The following is a 25339-nucleotide window of genomic DNA, read 5'->3' on the forward strand; positions in this document are numbered from 1 at the left end:
CTGGATGGGTATATGAATCAGAGGATTTAGAGGGATATGAGAATCTTTCAAATATGTCATGAAAAGCAATGATTATGTATGAAGACACAAACTGTTAATAACAAATACTTTGAATTGCAGAAATGAGTGGAAATCCACTTGATACAACTGGCATGGAACCCGATGCTTTTGACGGGCTATTGAGACTGATTTATGTACGAATTTCACAGGCAAATTTAACTTCGGTTCCCAAGAGTAAGTTGATTTGATTATTTTATTTAGTATTTGTATATTTTATGCAGCAATGTGCAAGGAGGGTTTCAAAGGGTTAAATCAAGTTTCTTTTAAAAGTAAAGGTAAAGGTAAAGGTCTTATCAGACCATAGGGCTGCTCTCTCATTAGATGGGGGTTTAACCTGAAGATCAGCACACCTCAGGCAAGAGGACAGATTGAGAAGGAGGGTCCTCAAAATAACCTCAGCCAACTGAGGTTTTTTTTAAATAATACCACAAGCCAAAAGGACAAAGTTTCAGCTGTTTCTAAATGGCTTTCTATATCCAGAAACTGTACCTTTGTCTTGTGACGATCTCCAAAATTATGTATTTCAGTAATTTGCAAATATTAACAAAGAGACTTTCATGAGGTTTTGATCAATTCTTGCAATAGAGAGTAATCCAGCAGCCAAAATTACACATATCACCAATAAATCACTTAAAATGATGCAACAGTGGAAAGTGGATCGTAGGGGAAAAGTTAGGCAAATCAGACAATGCAAGTCTTCAAAAAACAGAGAATGCTGGAGAAACTGAAAATGTCTGGCAGCATTTGTTGGGAGAGAAACTGAAGTATCATTTTGAGGCTGGTATGACTTCTTCAGAACTGAAGGAATTGATAACATTCTGAAAAAAAAATGCTGGAGATCTTCAACTCTAAAGAAGAGTCATGTAGACTCGAAACATTAGCTTGTTTACTTTCCATGAATGTTGCCTGATCGCCTGGGATCCCTACAACCTGGAGGACTCCAATTTCAAATAACCTCCTTCCCCATCCCCTGACTCCTTTGCCAGCCTCTCCCCTTCTCTTTCACTGCTCCCTGCCACCTACCAGATTCACTCCTCCCACTGACCCACCAGGTTGTACCCTCTACCTGTCTTCACCTTATCCCCACTTCACTACCCTGTCCCCCCCACCCTCTTTATCTGCAGCTCCTCCCACACTTATCCCCAGTCCTGAAGAAAGGTTACACCCGGAAGGTCGAATTCTGCACTTCCTGATGCTGCCAGGTTTGCTGAGTTCTTCCAGCCTCCTGCCTGGCTATTTTGGAATCCAGCATCTGCAGTGTTTTTTTTGTCTGCTGTGATCTCCAACGTTTTTGTAACCTTTCTTGTAACCTTTCCAGCATCTGCAGAAATTTGCTCCTACTAAATGCTGGACAAAGATGTAAAATAGGTGTAAATTCTAATGGGAAAGGGAAAAAATCCAAGTGCTTCAGTCTTCCATGCAGATGAGGCTGATATGGATGGTATATTCTATCAACTGTCGCTCAGTTGGCGACATACTCCCCTCTCAAGTTTTGAGTGAGTTTAAGTTTCAATGCAGGGCGAAAGCAGCGGAAACTAATTTAAGACCCAATGCAGTATTTAGGAAGGTGCCATCTTTGGGATGAACCATTAAATGGAGGCCCTCTCTGCCTGATCAAATGGTGTAAAAGATCTGGGCATAATTTCATAAAAGAGTAGATGAGTTATCACTGTATCGTGGACAATAATTATCACTCCATCAACATGACAAAAATACAGATGATTAGATCATTTGCACATTGCTGCTTGAGGGATTTTGCTGCCACATTTCCTACATTACAATGGTGACTATACATTGGCTGCAAAGTACTTTGAGACACCTGGTGGCAGCGAAAAGGGCTACAAAAATGTAAGTACTTTTTTCTTTATGAAGTCTTGAGAAAACAATTTATTTAATTGCAGAAGTCTGGCAGCTTAACCTGTGGCTAGTTTACAAATTAACAAATTTATTAAATTTATAATATTTGATAGCTCATCCAACACCTTAGCTGGTCAAAGAAAAACCAACATCCATTTCAGGAACTCTGTGCCAAAGAAGCAAAAGCAAAACATTTTTTGGCTATGAAACAGCAAATTATATGTTCTTCTCCAATGGGATTTAAAAAAAAATAGGTTTATTCACACAAAATATCTCAGTTTGAGTTAATGTACAATTACTTCATAACAGATGTTATATCTATGACAAGTATCCAAGAAAGGTGCAAAGCTATGTAATCCCAATATATCCCTGCATCCTCTTCAACCACAAAGATGTTACTTGTTTCCCTCCAAATATCAATTTTAAATATAGTTTACTTGGTGTGACCTCAAACTAGGCTAGTTCTCTACTAATTTCATTACAGCCATAAGAGAGTTTTTACATCTATCATAACAGTCATAGAGTCAGAGACAGAGGTTGAATAGGCTAGGGCTGTCTTCCCTGGAGCATCGGAGGATGAAGGGTGACCTTATAGAGGTTTACAAAATCATGAGGGGTATGGATAGGATAAATAGACAAAGTCTTTTCCCTGGGGTGGGGGAATCCAGAACTAAAGGGCATAGGTTTAAGGTGAGAGGGGAAAGATAGAAAAGAGACCTAAGGGGCAACCTTTTTACACAGGGGGTGGTACATGTATGGAATGAGCTGCCAAAGGAAATGGTGAAGGCTGGTACTATTGCAACATTTAAAAAGCATTTGGATGGATTTACGAATAGGAGGGGTTTGGAGAGATATGGGAAGAATAAAACTTTTTCTTGAATTATGCTCAAAGTATTTTCATCTGCATACTCTTAACAATCTGTACTTCACTCCCTTTCACTGGGCATTAGATAATTAATGGTGAGACACAAACATTATGACATAGAAATATTTATTTTGTACTTGAACTCCTAAAAAATATCACAGGCTGGCATATAACTTACTTCACTTCGGAAGCCCGACTGAATATCTTGAAAATTGAGAGCTCTATATTTTTTATTCTATCAAGTTGTTTTTACTTAATGAGAATTGGAGAATGATCAATTACAAGTTTAACATGAATGTATATTTCTCCATCCTCTTCAACTGCATAAAGATGTCACTTGTTTTCCTCCAAGTACAAACTTTGAACAAAGTTTACTTGGTGTCATCTCAAACTAGTCTAGTTTTCTGCTAATTCCATCACAGAACTTTTTAAAACACAGACTATACTTTAGGTATTGTATCCAAAAGTGACATACTTTTCAATACAAGTAGCTCATCAGAGAACTTGAGCTATTGAATGACCATGCACCCTTCCAAAAAATCTCTGATGAAGACATATTTCAATGCTTCCGCTTCAAAGTTATGCCTTACCTCAGTTTGATGTCAAAAGTGTTATGAAATTATTTACACTTGACCAACTATATCTGAGATTATTTATACTAATTATCCTTAATTTATCCTCTCAGATTTACCATCCAAATTGCATGAGCTGTACCTTGATCACAATAAGATTGTATCATTGGAACTAGAGGACTTTAGGCGATACAAAGATTTGCGCAGGTAATGGTTTTTCTTTTAAATAAAATCAAATGTGATGCTAATTCATTAGAGATATCATTTTCAATGTATTTGCTATCTGAGAAATGAAAAAGAAAATCAGACAACCAACTTAACTGGAGAAGGAAGAGAATGGAAAGCAGGATTGATTAAGCACAATGGCCCAAAAATTGCAGTCAGCAGTGAACAAACTATACCTGCAGTTCATCATGCTTAAACTTGTCTGCATACTTCCGGTAAGCTTTTGCAGTGTAATTTGTGGTAATTAAAAGATTAGAACATGATTCAGGGTCTATGAACAAATTACTGCAGATGCTGGAATTTGTACTGAAAACAATAAATGCTGGAGATCACAATGGGCCAGACAGCATCCATGGAGAGAGAGCAAGCTAATGTTTTGAGTCTAGATGATTCTTCATCAGAGCTAAAGTAAAGTGCAGAGGGAACAGGGGATACTGATCTTAAGTGATCAGAACACTTAAGCTGAACTATCATTATTTTCACCCACTATCTCCCAGTGTTTCCCCACTCCCAAACTATAATATAAATGCTGACCCTCCACACTTCACTTCAGCTCTGACGAAGAGTCATCGAGGATCAAAATGTTAGTTTGCTCTCTCTCCATGGATGCTGTTTGACCAGTTGCGAACTCCACGATTCAGTGTCTGTGATAACAGGGAAAACAATAGTATATTGTTTAATGAGATTAAACAATCTTTAATGAGGTACAAACAATGCTGCTCAACCAGGGAGTGCAAGTAGTGTGCTTTGGACCACATTAAGGATACTTTAATCTCATTAATTGACACAATCTTGTTTTCGCTGTTCCCACAGACCCTGATCATGTTCTAACCTTTTAATTACCACAAATTGCAGTGCAAAAGCTTAGCAGAAGTATGTAGGCAAGTTTAAGCATGATGAACTCTAGGTGTAATTTGTAATTCAATTCAAAATCATGTATAGGAAGCAAAGAAGGGATCAAGAGATAAAACAGCTCAGAAGAAATTTTTTTAGAAGTCTTAAAACACTGGCCAGATGGGATATAAACAAAGTTATTACATGAAGTAAGGAAAGACATTGCTGCACCTTTGGATCTCACTGTCCACTGGATTGGCACCATATGATTGGGGCGTGGCAAATGTTATTCCTTTGTTCAAGAAAGGGAATAGGAATAACCCTGGGAATTACAGACCAGTCAGTTTTAGATCGGTGATGGGCAAATTATTGGACAGGATTCTGAGAGACAGGATTTATGATTATTTGGAAAAGCATAGCATGGCTTTGTGAGGGGCAGGTCATGCCTCACAAGCCTTAGTGAATTCTTTGAGGATATGACAAAATGCGCTGATGAAGGTAGAGCACTGGATGTGGTGTATAGGGATTTTAGCAAGGGGTTTGATAAGGTTCCCCATGGTAGGCTCATTCAGAAAATAAGGAGGCATGGGATACTGGGAAATTTGGCTGTCTGGATACAGATTGACTGACTCATAGAAGACAGAGGGTGGTAGTAGATGGAAAGTATTCAGCCTGGAGCTTGGTGACCAGTGGTCTTCTGAAAGGAGCTGTTCTGGGACCTCTGTGCTTTGTGAATTTTAAAAATGACTTGGATGAGGAAGTAGAAGAGTAGATGAGTAAGTTTGCTGTTGATACAAAGGTTGGTGGTTTTGTGGATAGTGTGAAATGATTCATTTTGGAAGGTCAAATTTGAATGCAGATTACAGGATTAAATGCAGGATTCTTGGCAGTGTGGAAGAACAGAGAGATTTTGGGGTCCATGTCCATAGTTTCCTCGAAGTTTTTCATCCAAGTTGATATGATTGTTAAGACATATGGTGGGTTGGCTTTCATTCAGACCATAAGACATAGGAGTGGAAGTAAGGCCATTCGGCCCATCGAATCTACTCTATCATGGCTGATGGGCATTTCAACTCCACTTACCCGCATTCTCCCCGTAGCCCTTAATTCCTTGTGACATCAAGAATTTATCAAGCTCTGCCTTGAAGACATTTAGCATTCCGGCCTCCAATGCACTCTGTGACAATGAATTCCACAGGCCCACCACTCTCTGGCTGAAGAAATGTCTCCGCATTTCTGTTCTGAATTTACCCCCTCTAATTCTAAGGCTGTGTCCACGGGTCCTAGTCTCCTCGCCTAATGGAAACAATTTCCTAGTGTCCACCCTTTCCAAGTCATGTATTATCTTGTAAGTTTCTATTATATCTCCCCTTACTCTTCTAAACTCCAATGAATATAATCCCAGGATCCTTAGCCGTTCCTTAGCTGGGGGATTGAGTTTAAGAATTGTGAGGTTATGCTGCAGTTCTATAAAGCCCTGGTTAGTCTACACTTGGAATAACGTGTTCAGTTTTGGTCGCGTCATTATAGGCAAGATATGGAAACTTTAGAGAGGGTGCTGAGGAGATATACCAGGATGCTGCCTGGACTGGAGGGCCTGAATTATGAAGAAAGTTTGAGGGAGCTAGGGCTTTTCTCATTGGAGAGAAGAAGGATGAGAGGTGACTTCGCAGAGGTATACAAGATGATGGGAAGCATTGATAGAGTGGATAGCCAGAGATTTTTTTCCCCAAGGTAGAAATGGTTATCATGAGGAGGCATGATTTTAAGGTGATTGGAGGAAGGTTTCGGGGTGATGTCAGAAGTGGGTTCTTTACTCAGAGAATGGTGGCTGTGTGGAATGCACTGCTGGCAGTGGTAGTGGAGTCAGATATATAGGGACATAGGCACATGGATGATAGTAAAGTGAAGGTTATGTAGGTTAGTTTCATCTTAAAGTCGGTTAAATTTCAGCACAACATCAAGGGCCAAAGGGCCTGTACTGTTCTATGTTTACAATTAATTAAATCCACATTATTTTAAATCTGAAAGGATGAGACTGAATATTTGTATAGTGTTTCAATGGTTAAAGGTTGTATGGCAGCTATTAAGGCAGAACACAGCATTTAAAAAGAAGTCATTTCCAATTGAATGGCAAGCCTAACATTTTCTGGGGTTTCTGATATTTGGGGGCTATATAATATATACTTATATCAGCTTTATACAAGAGCTCCTCAGTGAATGCCAGATAATTTTATATCAGTTCCACAAAGCTTACAGAGGAAAATGTTCCTAACTTTCAAATGTAACTGCATGCGTGTGGAGTTCTGAAATTGTTGTCAATTTATTGCTTTGTAACAGCAAGCTCTGACGAAGTTACAAATGCTATAATTGGGATGAATTAAAGACATTAATATTGAATTCTTAAGCTTATAAAATAAAATTGTCCACAAAATAAATTTGCCAGTTTGGAAAATGGAAAATTGAAATAAGTACAAATAACTCCAATGAAGTGAGACAAACACAAGAAATGCTGGGGAAAGTCAGATGTGGCAGCAACTGTGGAGAGAGAAAGACTACTTTTGTTTAGCATTTCCAACATCTGCAATATTTTGCTTTTATCTAAAATATTGAGTATTGTACAAAAGAATATTCACTTCTCAGGTCTGACATTTCTAGCCTTAACGGGCACAAAACATCTCTAAATATTTTAACTGGAAAATAAATTACACACAAAACTGAAAAAGATGAAAACAAATTAATTCGTCTCACTTCATAGTTCATTAAAAGGTAAGTGGTGTTTCACAAATTCAACAAAGCTTATGCAGTAGATGGATAGATAAAAGTAGTGAGATAAACTGTTTGTCTAATGAAGAGAGATTGATCAGTTGAGGCCTGTAAACCCTAGCGTTTAGAAGAATGATAGGAAATTTAAATTTATTGGCAATGTCGACATCAAGAGGCTGTTTTCTATTATGGGGTAATTTAGACTGAAGGGTCAAGCTTTCAGGATAAAGGATAGCAAATTTAGAACAGAGATGAGGAGAAATGACTAATCTCAAAGGGGTGTGAATCAACGGAATTCACTCTCCCAGAGTGTGGTGGATTCCAGAGCATTGAGGAGGAAATGGACAGATTTTTAATTAGTAATCTTGAAGAGTTCTGAAGAGCAGGCAGGAAAGTGGAGTTGAAGCCAAGAGATGAGATCATCCATGATTGTAGTGAATGATGGATCAGGCTTGAGGGGCTGAATTCCCAGCTTCCATTTCCAGTTCTTATGTAATTCGTAGATGTATCATGTAAGAGTTTTCAGGAGGCGCAGTAAGATAGCCCACAAAAATCTGGTTGTAAAGAGATGATGTGGGAAAACATGAAACTGTTCAGTTTGGAAGGAAGAGCAAAAGAACAGAATATTATTTAAATTGAGTAAAACTGCAGAAAGCTGCAACACAAAGGAATTTGTGGTACTTGGGCATGCAACAGACAAAGCTAGCACACAGGTACAGCTTATAATCAGGAAGGCTAATGGAATGTTGGCCAGTTTTTCAATGAGTTTGGAGTGTAACAGTGGGGAAGTCTCTCTGCAAATCTACAAGATTTTAGTGAGACTATATCTGGAGTACTGTGAACAGTTTTGGTGCCCTTGTTTACAGAAAGATATTATTTATCTTTCCAAGAAGGTTCACTAGTAAAGGGGAATTGTCTTCAGCAAAGGCTAAACATGTTGGGACTCTACCCACTGTTTAGAAGAATGAGAGGTGATCTCATTGAATATATGATTCTTAAGAGGCTTGGACAGGGGAGGTGATGGCCTAGTGGTATTATTGCTGGACTATTAATTGAGAGACCCCGGCAATGTTCTGGGAATCAGGATTGATGGAACCCGAATTCAATAAATGTCTGGAATTAAGAATCCAATGATAACCATGAAACCATTGCTGATTGGTGGAAAAAAAACCACCTGGTTCGCTAATTTCCTGAGGAAAGGAAATTGCCATCTTTACCTGGTCTGGCTTACAATAAACCAGGCAGCAGCCGAGGAGCAGGAGAATCAACGTTTCGCGCATAAGGCCTTCTTCAGGAAAGGCTTATGCCTGAAACATCGATTCTCCTGCTCCTCGGATGCTGCCCGGCCTGCTGTGTTTTTCCAGCTCCACATATTTCAACTCTGGTCTTCAGCATCTGCAGTCCTCACTTTCTCCTGGCTTACAACAATGTGGTTAACTCTAAAACTATCCTCTGGGCATTGAGGGATGGGCAGCAAATGCTATTCTGGCCAGTGACACCCATATCCTGTGAAAGATGCTAAGAGATGTTCACCTTCAATGGAGAATATAAGACAACAGTCTCAGAATGAAGAAGTACCAATTTAAGCCTGAGTGGAAGAGGAATTTCTTCTCACAGAGAGCTGCAAGAACAGAATCGTTACATATGTTTAAGGATAAAATAGATTTTTGGTCAATAGGGGCTACAGGGAAAATGCAAGAAAGTGAGTATTAGGAGTAATGATTCAGCCATGATCATATTGAATGGCAAAGCAGGATGGAGGGGCTAAATGGCCAAAAAAGCTGCTGTTCCAATTTCTTATGTTCTCATTACATTGTAACAGTGCCACCGAGAGGGTGAAGGCTGAAATCAATAAATAAAATAGTTTACTTCTGTCAGACACCAGGCTGAGTTTGTGAAAGGTTAAGTATTGACACCTTTGAAATTAAAATTTTCTGATACAGCATCACCAACAGGCTTAACCTAGCTACAGAAGTATAAAGTGTATGACCTAGTAATAAGGCAATGAATAAAACACTTTATGAAATGCATGTCCCATGTATGAATATAGAGTCACTTCCTTTTCATGTTACAGTTTGGACTTGTCCTACAACCAAATTAAAGAGATTGAAAATGGAAGTTTATCATTTCTTCCTAAATTAAGACAGCTTCATTTGGAAAACAACAAAGTTAAGCATGTTCCTGCTGATATAAAGGAACTGATGCATTTGCAGGTAAATAACAAATTGTTCCTTTGATTTATTACTTTAATTCTATTTATCTGCTTTGGTACAACAACTGAAGCATTTTGTAAAAAAAACAGAATAAACAGCAAATGAAAACGTGATTATGGAAAACAACCAATAATCTCAGTCATAGAGTCATATTCATTCAGTTATACGGCACGGGCACAGACCCTTTGGTCCAACTCAGCCATGCTGACTTGATATTCTGAACTGATCTTGTCCCATTTGCCAGCATTTGGCCCATATCACCCAATAACTCGTTCTATTCACATACTCATTCAGATGTCTTATAAACATTGTAATCGTATCCACCTCGATCACCTCCTCTGGTGGTTCATACCACAAACACAATACCCTCTGCGTGAAAAAAATTGCCCCTCAGGTCCCTTTTAAATCTTTTCCCGCTCACCTTAAACCTATGCCTTCCTGTTTTATACACCACTACTACTGGAAAATGACCTTGGATATTCACCAATGCCACTCATGGTTTTATAAACCTCTACATGGTCACCCTCAGCCACTGATATTTAGGGAAAAAGCCCCAGCCTATTCAGCCTCTTCCAATAGCTCAAATCCTCAAATCCCGCAACATCCTTGTAAATCTTTTTTTGAATCCTTCAAGTTTAATAACATCTTTCCTATACCAGGGAGACCAGAACAGAATGCAGTGTTCTAAAAGTAGCCTCACCAAAGTCCTCATCCAACATACTAGCGAGTTCATAAGTATCTGCAGATCATCTTTTGTTGTTGTTAATCTCATCCAAAACTGACTTGAGTTCATTTTGAGAGATGATGTTTCTTTCTGCTGATCTAAGTATTTGGGCTACAGTTTAGTATTCTGGTTATATGTTAATTCAGTTTTTTGAAGCATCCCATAGGTTCATGTCCTTGATGCTTCTGTCACCTGAGATGTTTGGAAACAGAGGACACAGAAATGGGAAACTCAAAGTAAGCATCAAGAACACAATAAATGGCAGAATCCTTAGAAGCATTGACATGCAGAAGGATCTGGATCTTACAGATTCCTGAAAATGGCAACACAGGTGGATAAGGTGGTCAAGAAAACATACAACGTGCTTACCTTCATTGGCCGGGGCATCAAATATAAAAGTCGGCAAGTTATGTTACAGCTGTGCAAATCTTTAGTTAGACCACATCCTTTGGTCCACTAAGCCTGCACTGATTCTAATTCTTATTTAGATCTGCTACTTATTGCCTATGTGTTGTTTCTAACCCTCTGTTCGCTTCCTAATCACGTGTCTATCAAGATATGCCTGAAATGTGCTAACATGCCACCTCCATCAGCAGTATGTTCCAGGCATCCACTACCCTCTAGGTGAAGAACTTTCCCCTTCTCACAGTAAATCTGTGCCCTCTTATAGTTGACCTTTCCACCCAAGGAAAAAGCCTCTCACTATCCTATCTATGTCACTCATAATTTTGCTCTATCATGTTGCGATTCAGCCTCTGCCTTTCCAGTGGCTACTCTCTCTCATTCCTGATGAAGGGCTTATGCTCGAAACGTCGAATTCCCTATTCCTGAGATGCTGCCTAACCTGCTGTGCTTTAACCAGCAACACGTTTTCAGCTGTGATCTCCAGCATCTGCAGACCTCATTTTTTACTTTCCAGTGAAAACAATCTGAGTTTATCCAACTCCTTCAAACTAGGCAACATCCCGGTAAACCTTGTTTGCACCCTCTCCAAAGCATCCAGGTCCTTCTGATAATGTGACAACCAGAACTGCATGCAATATTCCAAATGTGGCCTAACTAAAGATTTGCACAGCTGTAACATAACTTGCCGACTTTTATATTTGATGCCCCGGCCAATGAAGGTAAGCACGTTGTATGTTTTCTTGACCACCTTATCCACCTGTGTTGCCATTTTCAGGAATCTGTAAGATCCAGATCCTTCTGCATGTCAATGCTTCTAAGGATTCTGCCATTTATTGTATAATTCGCACCTGATTTGATCTTCCAAAAAGGCATCATCTCTCATTCATCTGGACTGCACTCCGTTTCTCTATCCAAAACTGCAATCTACCTATAGCCTGCTGTATCCTTTGACAATCCTCCTCATTATCTGCAACTCCACCAAGTTTGGTGTCATCCACAAATTTACTAATCAGACCACCTAAATATTCCGTCAGATTCGGAACATCACTACTTACTGATTACTTACTGATCTCCATTCAATAGAAACACCCTTCAACCTCTATTCTTTGTCTTCTATGACTAAGCCAGATTTGAATCCATCTAGCCAGCTCACCCTGGATCTCACGAGACTCAACCTTCTGCACCAGCCTGCTATGAGATACCTTATCAGAAGCTTTAATAAAGTCTATATTAAAATAAAAATCCACTGTGCTTCCCTCATGACTTTCTGTGCACAAACCCATGCTGCCTATTACTAACAAGTCAAGTTTTTCCAAATGTAAATAAATCCTATGTCAAAGAGTGTAGTGCTAGAAAAGCACAGCTGATCAGGCAGCATCTGAGGAGCAGGAGAGTCGACGTTTTGAGCATAAGCTCTTCATCAGGAATGAGGGTGGCTCAAGGCGGCTGAGAGATAAATGGGAGGGGGTGGGGGGAAGGTAGCTGGGAATGAGATAGGTAGATGAAGGTGGGGATGAAGGTGATATGTTGGAGAGGAGGTCGATCGGATAGGTAGGAAGGAAGAAGGACAGGTAGGACAGTTCAGGAGGGTGGTGCCCAGTTGGAAAGTTAGATCTGGGATAAGGTGGGGGGAGGGCAAATGAGGAAACTGGCGACATCCACATATATCCCATGTGGTTGGAGGGTCCCAAGGCAGAAGATGAGGCATTCTTCCTCCAGGCATCGGGTGGCTAGATTTTGTAGTGCAGGAGGCCCAGGACTTGCATGTCCTTGGCAGAGTGGGAGGGGGAATTAAAGTGTATGGCCACAGAGTAGTAAGGTTGTTGAGTGCATGTGTCCCAGAAATGTTCTCTGAAATGTTTCGCAAATTGGCATCCTGTCTCTCCAATGTAGAGGAGCTCACATCGAGAGCAACGGACACAGTAGATGACATGTGTGGAGGTACAGGTAAATTTCTGTCGGATGTGGAAGGATTCTTTGAGGCCTTTGTAGATGGAGGTGAGGGAGGAGGTGTGGGTGCAAGTTTTGCACTACATGCAGTGGCAGGGGAAGGTGTTGAGAATGTAGAGTGGGTTGGTGGGGGGCATGGACCTAACAAAGGGAGCTGCGGAGGGAATAGTCTCTGCAGAAAGCAGATAAGGTTGGGGAAGGAAATATATCCGTGGTGGTGGGGTCTCTTTGTAGGTAGAGGAATTGGTGGAGAATGATGTGATGTATCTGAAGGTTGGTGGGGTGGCAGTTTCTGCGCTTGATGAGATTGGAGGTTCAAAGGAGGAGGTGCAGGAAGTGGAGGAGATACGCCGGAGGCCGATCACTTTCACCCCCACCTTCATCTACCATTCCAGCCAGCTTCCGCCCAGCTCCAAACTCCCTCACATTTATCTCTCAGATCTCTTGGGCCTTATTTCTAATGAAAGGCTTATGTTTGAAATGTCGACTCTCCTGCTCCTGCTCCTCGGATTCCAGCACCACACTCTTTGACTCTGATCTCCAGCACCTGCAGACCTCACTTTCTCCTAGTGAATAAACCCTATCTCTCATTATCTTCTTCAACAGCTTCTCACCACTGACGTCAGGCTCACTGGTCTGTAATTACCCAGAATAACTCCTCTTAAACAAAGGAACATGGGCCATTCTCCAGTCCTCTAGAACCTCACCTGAAGCTAAAAGGAATGCAATATTATCTAATAAGGATCTACGTATTTCCCCCCTTGCCTCCCACACTATCCAGGAATAGATTCCATCTGGTCGTAGGGACTTGTCTACCTGGATGTATTTCAAGCCACCCAACACTTCTTTCTTCAATATGTTGACGTACCCAAGAGTATTCACATATCTTTTGCAAACCTCAAAATCCCTCATGTCCCTCTCTTTGGTGAATACCAATGTAATACACATTAAGGATCTCACCCATTTCCTCTGGCTCCACATGTAACCTCCCTCCCATATCCTTTAGTGGGCTTACCCTTTCCTTAGCCATCCTCATACTCCTAATATATGAATAAATGAAACCCGAAAGAACTGCTAAAATCAGAATCAAAAACAGAAATTGCTGGAGAAATTCAGCAGGTCTGCAGTTCCAGTGACTCTTTCTCAGAACTGTTCTGAAGGGTCACTGGATCCAAAACATTCATTTGATTTCTTTTCGCAGGTGCTGTCAGACCTGCTGAACCTTTCCAGCAAAGTATGTTTGTGTTTGTGATTTGTATAAAATATCATGGAATTCTCCTTAATCCTGCTGGTCAAGGACATTTCATAGCCCCTTTCAGCCTTCCGAATTCCCCATGTGAGCTCCTTCCTACTTTTTCTATATTCTTCAAGGATTTCATCTGTTTTTAGTTGCTTACACCTTAGGTTTGTTTCCTTTTATTTTGACTGAGCTGATAATTACCACTGTCACCCAAGGTTTCCAAATTCTGCCATTCTTGTCTTTCATTTTCACAGGAACATGCCTGTCATGCACCTTAACCAACTGGTCCTTAAAAGAATCCCACATGTCGGATGTAGATTTCCCCTCAAACATCCCCTCCCAAACCACCTTCTCTATTTCGGTTATAGCTGGCCTTCCCCCAGTTTAACAGCTTTATCCAAGGTTCAGTCTTGTCCTTACCCATAAGTATCTGAAAATTTACAGAGTTATGATCACTATTCTCAATATGCTCCCCCACTGAAGCTTGGGTCACTTGTCTGGGCTCATTTCTAAATACCAGGTCCATAGTGGTTCCCTCCATCATTGCACTGTCCAAATATTATTTCAAAAACCTCTCCTGGACACACCTAACAAAATGCTCCCCATCCAAATTCCCAGCACTAAAGGGATCCCAGTCATTATGGGGAAAATTAAAATCATTCACCTCAACAAACCTGTTATTTTCATATCTTTCAATAATCTGATTAGATATCTCTTCTTCTATCTCCCACAAGCAGCTAGGAAGTTTGTAGTACAATCCCAGCATTGTGATTGCATCCTTCCTATTCCTCAGCTCCATCCATAATGCCTTGAGGCAAGATCCCTCCAGGGTGTCCTCTCTCAACATCGCTGTAATATGCTTTCTTATCAGTAGTGCCAGTCCCCACTTCTTTTGCTTCCTCCTCTGCCTCTTCAAAAAACATCGATATCCAGGAATGTTAAGCTGCGAATGTTGTTCTTCTTTCAATCTTGACTATGTAATAGCAACAACATAATTGCATGCATTAATCCAGGTTCTAAGTTCATTCTTCTTATCTGTTATATTTCTTGCATCAAAGCAAACACAGTTCAAGCATCCTGTTCCGCTGAACTCAGCAACCTCTTCCGGATTGCTATTCCTCTTAGCTATATTTACCTTTGACTCAAGAGCTTCCCTAATCTCCATACTTACTGACCTGCTGCTCTGGATCCCAACCCCCCTGCCACATTAGTTAAGCCCTCCCAAGTGGCACTATAGAATCTCCCTGCCAGGATACTGGTGCCCCTCCAGTTTAGGTACAACCTGTCCTTCTTGTACAGGTCCCACCGTCCCTGGAAGACATCCCAATGATCTATATATCTGAAGCCCTCCCCCAACACCAGATCTTTAGCCACGTGTTCAATTGTACTTTGCCTCTGTTCCTAGCCTCAGTAGCCCGTGACATGGGGAGTAATCCTGAAATTACTACTCTTGAGGTCTGGCTTTTTAGTTTAGTACCAAACTCCCTCAATTGTCATTGCAGGACCTTGTCACCCCTCCTACCTGTGTCATTTGTGTCAGTATGGACAATAGCTTCTGTCTGCAGACCCTCTCATTTCAGGTTGCCCTGTACCCAATTAGAGACCTCCATGACCCTGGCACCAGGGAGGCAACATACCATCCTGAAGTCCTTGTTCCGGCCACAGGAGTGCCTATCTGTGCCTTGACTACTGAATCTTCAATTACTATTGCTCTTCTATTTTGTGTCCTTCCCCTCTATACAGCAGAGCCAAGCCCTGGTGCCTCTGCACAGATTGCTGCTGCTGCTGTCACCTGATGTGCCATTCCCCTCATCTCTATCTGAAACAGAATACTTCTTTGACAGAAAGACAGCTGCAGAGGACTCCTGCACTGACTGCCTGCTGAGCTAAGATTAGTCATAATCATGTTAAAAGGTGGAATAAGCTTGAGAGGCTGAATTGCCTACTCCTACTTTTTGTGTTATGAGAAAGATGTAGGAGAAGGAAACAGAGACAAAAATGGTCTTTGATAGGCTTGAGATTAACCCAGAAAGTTCACAACTGCAATATTGATACAAAAGACTTCTGCTCAGATTAGATTAGATTCCCTGCAGAATGGTAACAGGCCTTTTGGCCCAACAAGGTCCACACCGATCCTCCAAAGAGCAATCCAGCCAGACCCATTCCCCAACCCTTACATTTACCCCTGACTAATGTGCCTAACACTATGGGCAATTTAGCATGGCCAATTGACCTGACCTGCACATCTTTGGATTGTGGGAGGAAACTGGAGCACCCGGAGGAAACCCATGCAGCGACGGGGAGAATGTGTAAACTCCACACAGACAGTTGCCCGAGGCGGGAATCGAACCTGGGTGACTAGTGCTGTGAGGCAGCAATGCTAGCCATAGAGCCACCATGCCGCCCTGAAGGTTCTAAGTTGTAACCTTGTTCTTTCATCTAAGAATATATTTTCCTTGCTAGTAATCAACCAAGACTGCACTTTATGAAAATCATCCCAAACTAAACAAATGTGAAATACCAATGTCAAAATTTTCACAATATACAATTACAGAATTTTCATCTTTTTATTTTCTTTTAAAACAGGTACTTTATCTTCATAATAATAATATTAGCAAAGTTGACGTGGATGATTTCTGCCCAAAGGAATCAAGCAAAAAGATGACGTTCTATAGTGGAATCAGCCTTTTTGGCAATCCAGTGAAGCACTGGGAAATTCAGCCAGCCTCTTTTCGATGTGTCTCTGGTACTTTTGGCGTGCAGTTTGGAAAATAATAGATGAATAATAAATAACATAGATGTGTACAAGTATTGTTCCCATAAGGTTAAATAACATGAAGCATGAAATTCCTTTTGACAAAAGCAGGAAAAAAATTGCCTTTTTCAACAATTAACCACTTGCAAAATCTTGGAAATCCACAAAATCAAAATTGTGATTTCAAGAGTCAAAATGTGTTAGCAAATGTCAAAAGAGGAATTTCATTTCAATTACCCATTCTGAGAAAATGCTTCACTTGGTGCCTTCTATATGACTAGGAATGGTCACTAATTGCACAACTGTGATAGGTTTCAAAGAAATAAAAGTCAATTAAATACAACGCAGCGCTGCCGTTTAGTTCTTATGAGGTTCTAACTTCTGATTGTATAAGCAACTGTTGCCTTGCCATCTTCAATCCAAACTGAAACAACTCCAGTGAGTCAATAAAATAATTTATTTCATTTCAATTCATAGTGCAGTTTGGTATCTCAGAAAATGATGATGCAATTCATGAATTGAATTAACCAGTATGCAAGTGGTCTGCTTAACATGGTTTAGTTTACTAAGTCAAGTAGGTAAGTATCATTTGAATTGTACCACGTCTACACTTGCTAAATTCAAAGATCTGACACTCCTTTTTTTAGAATTAAATGAATATTTTTCTGTCCAATTCACATCAATTTTTCACAGAAAAAAAATCACAACTTTATCAGGAAAGATTTACATTATCTTAGTTTCAAATTATACTTTAATCTTTGGTTTGGTTGTCAGTGATTGAAGGATATTTTAAGTTTATATATAAGCATAATTCTCATCTTCATTGTGTTTTTAAAAGGAGATCCATTTTAACATTATTCAAGTAGACCCGAGACCTACAGCCATATTATGGCACAAAGAGATACATGAAATTAATTTCATATTAATGATACAAGAATGGGGCAAACAAATTTTTAGAGAATCTAGGAACTTCTACAAAACAATGCAGCAGGAATACAGTACATTGGCATTTAACTGCAACAGTCAATGTCTTTGCCAATCAATATGTTTTTGAACCATCTTGCTAATTCGAATAATAGTTATAATTTATCTGCAAGAACACAGAAGTTACTCTTAGTGTTAAACTTAGCCTCCTAACAGTATTTCTGCTTTGCTTTTATTCATTCATGAGGCATAGACATCGCTGGCTGCATTTATTGCCCATTCCTAAGTGTCCTTGATAAGGTCATGTTGAGTAGCTTCTTGAACTGCTGCAGTCCATCTGATGTAGTTAGACCCACAATGCCATTACGAAGGGAGTTCCAGGATTTTCACTCGGTGAAATTGAAGTAACAGTGATATAGTTCCAAGTTAGAATGGTGAGGAGCTTAGAGGGCAACTTGCAGGTGTTAGTACTTCCATGAAACTATAGGTGCCTTTGTCCTTCTATACAGTTGTCAGTTGGAAGATGCTGTTGGAACCTTGATTAATTTATCAGTGCATGTTGTAGATGGTGTACACTGCTACTACTGATCAGTAGTGGAGGGTATGAATATTTGTGGATTGTTGCCAAACAAGTGTGTTGCTTTGTTCTGGATGGTGTCAAACTTCTCAAGTGTTGCATAAGCTGCTCGCATCCAGGTAAGTAGAAAATATTTCGTCATGGATGTAAGTTTGCTCGCTGATCTGGAAGGCTCATTTTCAGACATTTCATCACCATACTGGGTAACATCATCAGTAAGCCTCTGGTGAAGCACTGGTGTTACGGCCTGCTTTATATTTATGTGTTTAGGTTTCCTTGAGTTGGTGATGTAATTTCCTGTAATGCCATTTCCTGTTCTTTTTCTCAGAGTAATAGATGGGGTCCAGATTGATGTATTTGTTGATAGAGTCTCAGTTGGAATGTCATGCTTCTATGAATTCTTGTCCTTTTCTCTGGCTTGTCCTTGGATGGATATGTTGTCTCAGTCAAAGTGGTGTCCTTCCTCATCTATATTTAAGATACTAATATTAGTGGGTCATGTCTTTTTGTGGCTAGTTGATGTTCACATATCCTGGCAGCTAGTTGTCCAATGTAGTGTTTGTCGCAGTTCTTGCAAGGTACTTTGTAAATGGCATTAATTTTGCTTGTTGCCTGTATAGAGTCTTTTAAGCTCATCAGCTTCTCTTTTAGTATGTTGGCGGGCTAACGTGATGCCAAGGCATCTGAGTAAGCTGGCTGCAATTTCTGAAATGTCTTTGATGTGGGGGGACTGGCTAGGATATCTGGGTGTGTTTTGTCTGCTTGTTTGGGTTTGTTACTGAGAAATTGATGGAGGCTCACTGATGATGTTACCTAGTATGGTGATGAAACATCTAAAAACGACCCTTCCACCCCAGCGAGCAAACTTATATCCAGAACCTCAACCTGAGCTACAAATCTTCTCCAAATTCGCTAATATTTCATCGTACTTGTGACTTATAGCTTGTAGATAGTGTACACGCTTTTGGGAATCATTAAGCGAGGTAGTTGTTGCAGAATCTGCTCTTGCAACCACTATTTATATGGCTAATCCATTAAGTTTCTGGTCAATGGTAACCTCCAGGGGGTTGATAGGGGATTAAGTTATAATAATGCCACTAAATGTCAAGGGGCAATGGTTAGATTCTCTCCCTGGAGACAATCATTGCTGGGCATTTGTGTGTCATGAATGTTATTTGCCAATTGTCAGCTAAAGAATGGATATTGTCTGGATCTTGCTGCATTTGAACATGGATTGCCATAGTACTAAGGAGTTACACATTGTGCTGAATATTAAGCAATCATTGGTAAACATCCCCACTTCTTAACTTGTGATTGAGGGAAGGTCATTGATGAAGCAGCTGAAGATTGTTAGCCCAGGACACTACCCAGACAAACTCCTGGGGTTGAGATGACTGACTTCCAATGACTACAACCATCTTCCTTTGTTCTTAGTATTAACTCAACCAACAGAGAGGTATCCCTGGATTCCCACTGACTCCAGTTTTGCTAGGGCTCACTGATACTACACTCAGTCAAAAGTGACCTTGACATCAGAGGTGGTCACTCTCATCTCTGGAATTCAGCTCATTTGTCCAAGTTTGAACTAATGTTGTAATGAGATAAGTAAGCAAGAGACCATGGTGGAGTCCAAATTGGGCCTAAATGTGCAGTTTATTGCTGTGCAAGTACTGTTTGATAGCTGTGTTGATGACATCTTCCATCATGTACAGATGATCAAGAGTACAAACCTTGGATACTAATTGTCTGGGTTGGATTTGTCCTTTTTTTGTTTTCAGGATGTAGTTGTGTAATTTTGGACCATGTCAGTTGGATGCCAGTATTGTTACTACATTGGAACAGCTTGGCTAGGAGCAGAGAAAGTTATGGAGCGCAAGTCTTCAGTACTACTTCTGGAAAGTATTCTATCACACTCTTTGGCTTATGCTGCATAAATAATGTACATGCTTTGAGGAATGATGAGGAGAGTTTTTCATCTCAAATTCCCAGTCTTGAAGCTGCTTTCATAGGAATGGTTCTGGATCAGTGGTGCTGGAAGAGCACAGCAGTTCAGGCAGCACCACTGATCCAGAATCAGGTTTCCAGCATCTGCAGTCATTGTTTTTACCTTCATAGGAATGGTGTTTATATGTCTGGCCAAGTTCAGTTTCCAGTCAATGATAAACTTTAGGGTCTTAATAGTGGGGGATTAACAATGGTAATGTGCTAGTACTCTATAGTGCTTGCCCATGTCTAGTAATTTTTCTACAGACTTAGTCCCCCATTTCTCTTAGCATTCGGGGAGGTATTGGCCCACTGATATTATCTTTAGAGTATTAATCTAGAAACTGAGCTGATGTTTGGAGTCCCGGGTTTAACTCCCACTACAGCAGATGGTGGAATTTGAATTCAACGTAAATATCTTAATTAAGAATCTGCTGATGACTATGAAGCCATCATCGATTGTCAGAAAACCCATGCGGCTCAGGGAATGTTTTCCTGGGAAGGAAATCTGCCAGCCTCACCTGGTTTGGCCTATGTGTGACTCCAACCAGAACAATGTGGTTGAGTCTCAACTGCCCTCTGAAATGGCTTAAAAGTCAACTCGGTTGTATCAATCATTACAAAATCTCAACAAGAAAATGAAACCAGACGTACTACCCAGCATGAACTTAGTTCCAAGAAATCACAATGGTAAAAACAGCCCTGTCGACTGTGCACAAAAACAGAAGTTGTTGCAAAAGCTCAGCAGGTCTGGCAGCAACTGTCAAGAGAAATCATAGTTAACGTTTTGGATCCGGTGACCCTTCCTCAGAACCGGTATACAGATTGAAGAGGATTTAATCTAGATGTCTGCAGGGTTGATAATAGTGTAAAGAAGTAGAAAAAGGAATAAGGTGCATAAAGGAGTAAGTGTTGGTAGGTATGAGAGAAGGAAATACTGGAGTGGGAGGGTTGACCCGAATGCTAACCCTTTTAAATAGAAAATCGTGAAGCACTGCAAAGAATACAAAGGCAGGTTTTGATTGCAACTTCTGTCAACTATGCAGTTCTCCCTACTATCATCTGGAGGCTGGTACCAAAACTGGGAGAGCTGACTAGTCAAGTAATAGTCGAGAGTGTGGTGCTGGAAAAGCACAGCAGGTCAGGCAACATCAGAGGAGCAGGAGAATCTATGTTCCGCCAAAAGTCCACAGTCATATTCATGGAATCATATAGACAATATCCCAGGCACACCATCATTATCTCTGAATATGTCCTGTCCCACCTGCAGGACAGACCTGGCACAGTGGTATACATTTGGGAGGGAATTGCCCTGGCTTCAGGTTAAACATGAATAAGGAAACCTCCTGCTAGGACTCACGTACTATCCCCCCCTCAGCTGAGGAACTGGCACTCCTGCATGTTTAACATCAATTAGACAACACCTTCCAATGCACGATCATTTCCATCTGGAAGAGCAGCAGATACATGGGAAGATCACCACCTGGCGTGAGTTTCCCTCCAAGGCTCTCACCATCCTGACTTAGAAATATATTGCTTCACTGTCACCAAGTCAGAATCCTGGAATTCCTTCCCTTAAGGTATTGTGGGTCTACTGACAGCACATGAGCTCCATAGTACAGGAGATATACTGCAGTAGTTCAAGCAGGCAGTACATCATCACCTTCCCAAGGGCAACTGGGGACAGGCAATATATGTTAGCCAGTCAATAATGCCCATGTCCCTTGATGAAGTGTGATTGTACCCTTGTAGTTTCTCACCCAATCTCAGCTAAATCTTGCTTGACAAAACAGTGACTAAAGATTCTACCCAATGTTTCCCTCATTGTCAATACATCATATTCTCATGCATCTTATGGCAGTTGTAGTAGCTCAACTGCCTCACTCACTACACATTGTGTTTACAGACATGCATTCAAAACTTGCCTTTCTATTTTTTGTAGTGTTTCATGATCTTCTATTTAAAAAAGGGTTACAGTTAGAGTCAACCCTCACACTACATCTTTTCTCGTACCTACCAACATGTACTCTTTTATGCACCTTATTTCTTTTTCTACTTCTTCACACTATTATCAATCCCATAGATACTTAGATTAAGCTCTCTTCAATCTGTACACCAGGAACAATAAACAATAGTGAACTCTGAAGAAAACTATTTGTGCACAGGCATATCAAACACTCTCCAGATCTGTTGTAGCTGGTGCAATAAAGTACAAACAGTACTCCCCAGGCTCACTAACACCACTATGTTCAATGTTCAATACAAGTAAATTTTTAATGATTTCTATGTAACACCACTAATTAGTGGAAAGTAGATTTTCAATGTTCTGAATTCCTGGTTACAACTGGTTTCAAGCTCAATTTTCTTCAGTGTGCTATACCAGTGACATGCGAGAGCTTTCACCCTGAAATATATACCTCACTTATGTTAGCCTAATGGGCTGAGTAAGACTGTTAATTAGTGACTGATTATGTATTGTGAATTCACGGTCGACACAAGTTGCCAAATTGTTAAAGGTTGTTGTGGTTCTGTTCGCCGAGCTGGGAATTTGTGTTGCAGACTTTTCATCCCCTGTCTAGGTGACATCCCCAGTGCTTGGGAGCCTCCTGTGGGCTTCACAGGAGGCTCCCAAGCACTGAGGATGTTACCTAGACAGGGGACGAAACATCTGCAACACAAATTCCCAGCTCGGCGAAAAGAACCACAACAACGAGCACCCGAGCTACAAATCTTCTCACAAACTTTGAATTGTTAAAGGTAATTGGAACAGCTTTAGCGATTGCTTTTCTCTGACACTCTTGACTGAATTCTATCCTACCCCCTTGGAAGAAAATGCACTGTTCTAATTCTTCGGCTTCCATTATCCATGAATGATTTGTTTCAAAATATCCCAGCATTAAATGAGAATGATTAATTTTCTTTATGTTGAAAAATTTCAACAAAGTTCTGAAAACGGTCAAAACAGGATGGAAAGAAAAACCTACCAAACTTTTAAAAATTGAAAATAAACCAACAAGATCATGCATTGAAGACATTTTGAGCATAGGCGATAAGAATGGTCTTCAGGAATTTCTTCAGCCAGAGGATGGTGACTTTGTGGAACTCATTGCCTCAATGATTGAATGGCAGGACAAGCTCGATACATTGAAAGGTCTAGTTCTGCTCCTATGGTCTAAGATCATAAGATGGAGAAGCATCATTCAGCTATCAAACACTCTGCCATTTTATAATGACTGATATATTTCTCAAACCTATTTTTTTGATTCCCATACCAATCAAAAACTACCTTTCCATTTCTCTGTCTTAAAAACACTCAACGACTTGACCTCCACACACCTCTTAAGCAATAAATTCCACAGATTAACCATCCTCTGGCTGAAGGAAGTTCTCTTCATCTCAGTTCTATAGGGTGTCCCTTCAGTCTGAGGCTGTGTACTCGGGTCCTAGTCTCTCTGGCTAGTGGAAACATCTTCTCCATGTTCACTTTATCTACGTCCCTCAGTATTCAATCAGTTTCAATCAGATCCCCTCCTCACCCTTCTAATCTCCATTGAGTATAGAATCAGAGTCTTCAACTGCTCCTTGTATGATAAGCCCTTCATCCCCAGGATCATTTTTGTAAATTTCTGGATCCTCTCCAATCCCACACATCTTTCCTTAGATATATGGCCCAAACTAATCACTATATTCCAAATGTGGTCGAACCAGAGCCTTATACAGCCTCAGCAGTACATCTCTGCTTTTGTATTCTAGTCCTCTTGAAATGAGTGTTAACACTGCATTTGTCTTCCTAAATGCCAACGGAACCTGCAAGTTAACTTTAAGAAAATCCTGAACAAGGACTCCAAATCTCTTTGCGCTTCACATTTCTGAAGCCTTTCCCCATTTAGAAAATAAGCTATGCCTCCATTCTTCTGACCAAAGTGCATAATCTCATACATTCTCATACAAAGTGCATAATCTCATACGTTCCCACATGGTGTTTCATCTGTCACTTCTTTGTCGACACTCCTAACCTGTAACCTCCGTGCTTCCTCAACCCTACTGTTCCTTTCACCTATTTTTGTATCATCTGCAAACTTAGCGACAACATTCTCAGTTCCTTTGACTAGATCATGAATGTATAATATGAAAAGTTGTGGTCCCAAAACAAACTCATGCAGAATTTCTCCCCCACAGGATCTCTGGACTGCCAAACCCAGCCCTCACGGTTATATAAAGGCCCTGGTCAATATGGCTGACAGGTCCATGTCAAATAATTTTAAAAAGGCTTCCACGTCTATAAAAAGCTCCGTTTTCGGGTGTACCACATTCGTAAGATAATCTTGGGGACGTGCTCCATCACCTGTCTGCCATTCCATGAGACCTGAGGGGTTTTCTGAGATCCAGTTCATTAAAATGCTCTTCCTTGCACAATATGTGAGAATGTTGAATAATCTCTTCCTGTGTTCATCTAGTGAAGGCAGGTTTGGTAGTCCCAAAAGAAGGGATACGGGATCCGTCCTAACTTCAATTCTCAGGATCCACTTCAATTCACTCGCTATGGCACCCCAGTACCTATGGATCTTATGACATGGCCATAGACAATGAGTAGGGGTGCCTGTGCTTATTTTACACTGAGGGCACTCTGGACTTGTCCCTTTCTTGAACTTTGCTAATTGCTCTGGGATATGGGCCCTGTGAAGTATCTTCAATTGCATAGCCTGCAATTCATTGCATGCTGAGATTTTGTTCACATTCTCCCATATGTCCTCCCAGGTTTCAAACAAAATTTCTACTCCTAGATCCTGATTCCAGACTCCACAGAGTCTTTTCATATCTTTCAAGGTGCCCCCTCTCTGTCAATGATATAGAGTGCTGACAAAGAGAGTGCCCGCGCAACGGGACACTCTTCTCTCCATGTCAGACTTACAGGGCTGAACAGTTAGTATGGTCCTTCTCTGTATATAATCCCTAAATTGAAAATAACGGTTCCTACTGGGTAACTCATATTTGTGACTTAGCTTATCGAAAGACATCAGGACCTCTCCCTCAAATAAGTCTCCCAAACAGGAGACTCCCATGATCCCCATGCTTGAAAGCCAGAATCCACTGACCCCAGCCTAAATCCTGGGGCTCCAATTAAGGGAGCAGAGAGGTCTTAGGTAAAGTGCCCTCACCTTGCTGTATCATTCTCCCTGCTTTGACCGTGTTTGTAATGATCGGGCTTTTATAATGCTCAACAACAGATTTCATCCTGTCCATAAACAGTAAGTTAAGGAGGGGGCACCTTGCCAAAGCGGCCTCGATATCAAGCCACATCGACCTCGGATCCTCACTCACATAGGACAATAGGACACTTATTTGGTATCACTTAAAAAGTCTGGGAGATTCAGCCCCATATCCTGGA

General features: G+C 40.7%; 2 protein-coding genes across 4 annotated transcripts in view; one reads left to right on the plus strand and one right to left on the minus strand.

The window, feature by feature from the left end:
- aspn (asporin (LRR class 1)) overlaps window positions 1–16874 on the plus strand; it is a 42167-nt gene extending 25293 nt beyond the window's left edge. The window contains exons 5-8 of the mRNA XM_060835137.1: window positions 121–234; window positions 3468–3561; window positions 9254–9392; window positions 16298–16874. Coding sequence (XP_060691120.1) covers window positions 121–234; window positions 3468–3561; window positions 9254–9392; window positions 16298–16486 — 536 coding nt within the window. The 3' untranslated portion in view covers window positions 16487–16874. The remainder of the gene's footprint in view (window positions 1–120; window positions 235–3467; window positions 3562–9253; window positions 9393–16297) is intronic.
- cenpp (centromere protein P) overlaps window positions 1–25339 on the minus strand; it is a 348905-nt gene that overhangs the window by 129723 nt on the left and 193843 nt on the right. The gene's annotated exons all lie outside the window — the stretch shown is intronic.

Source organism: Hemiscyllium ocellatum, chromosome 14 (genome assembly GCF_020745735.1).
Source record: "Hemiscyllium ocellatum isolate sHemOce1 chromosome 14, sHemOce1.pat.X.cur, whole genome shotgun sequence".
NCBI lineage: Eukaryota > Metazoa > Chordata > Chondrichthyes > Orectolobiformes > Hemiscylliidae > Hemiscyllium > Hemiscyllium ocellatum.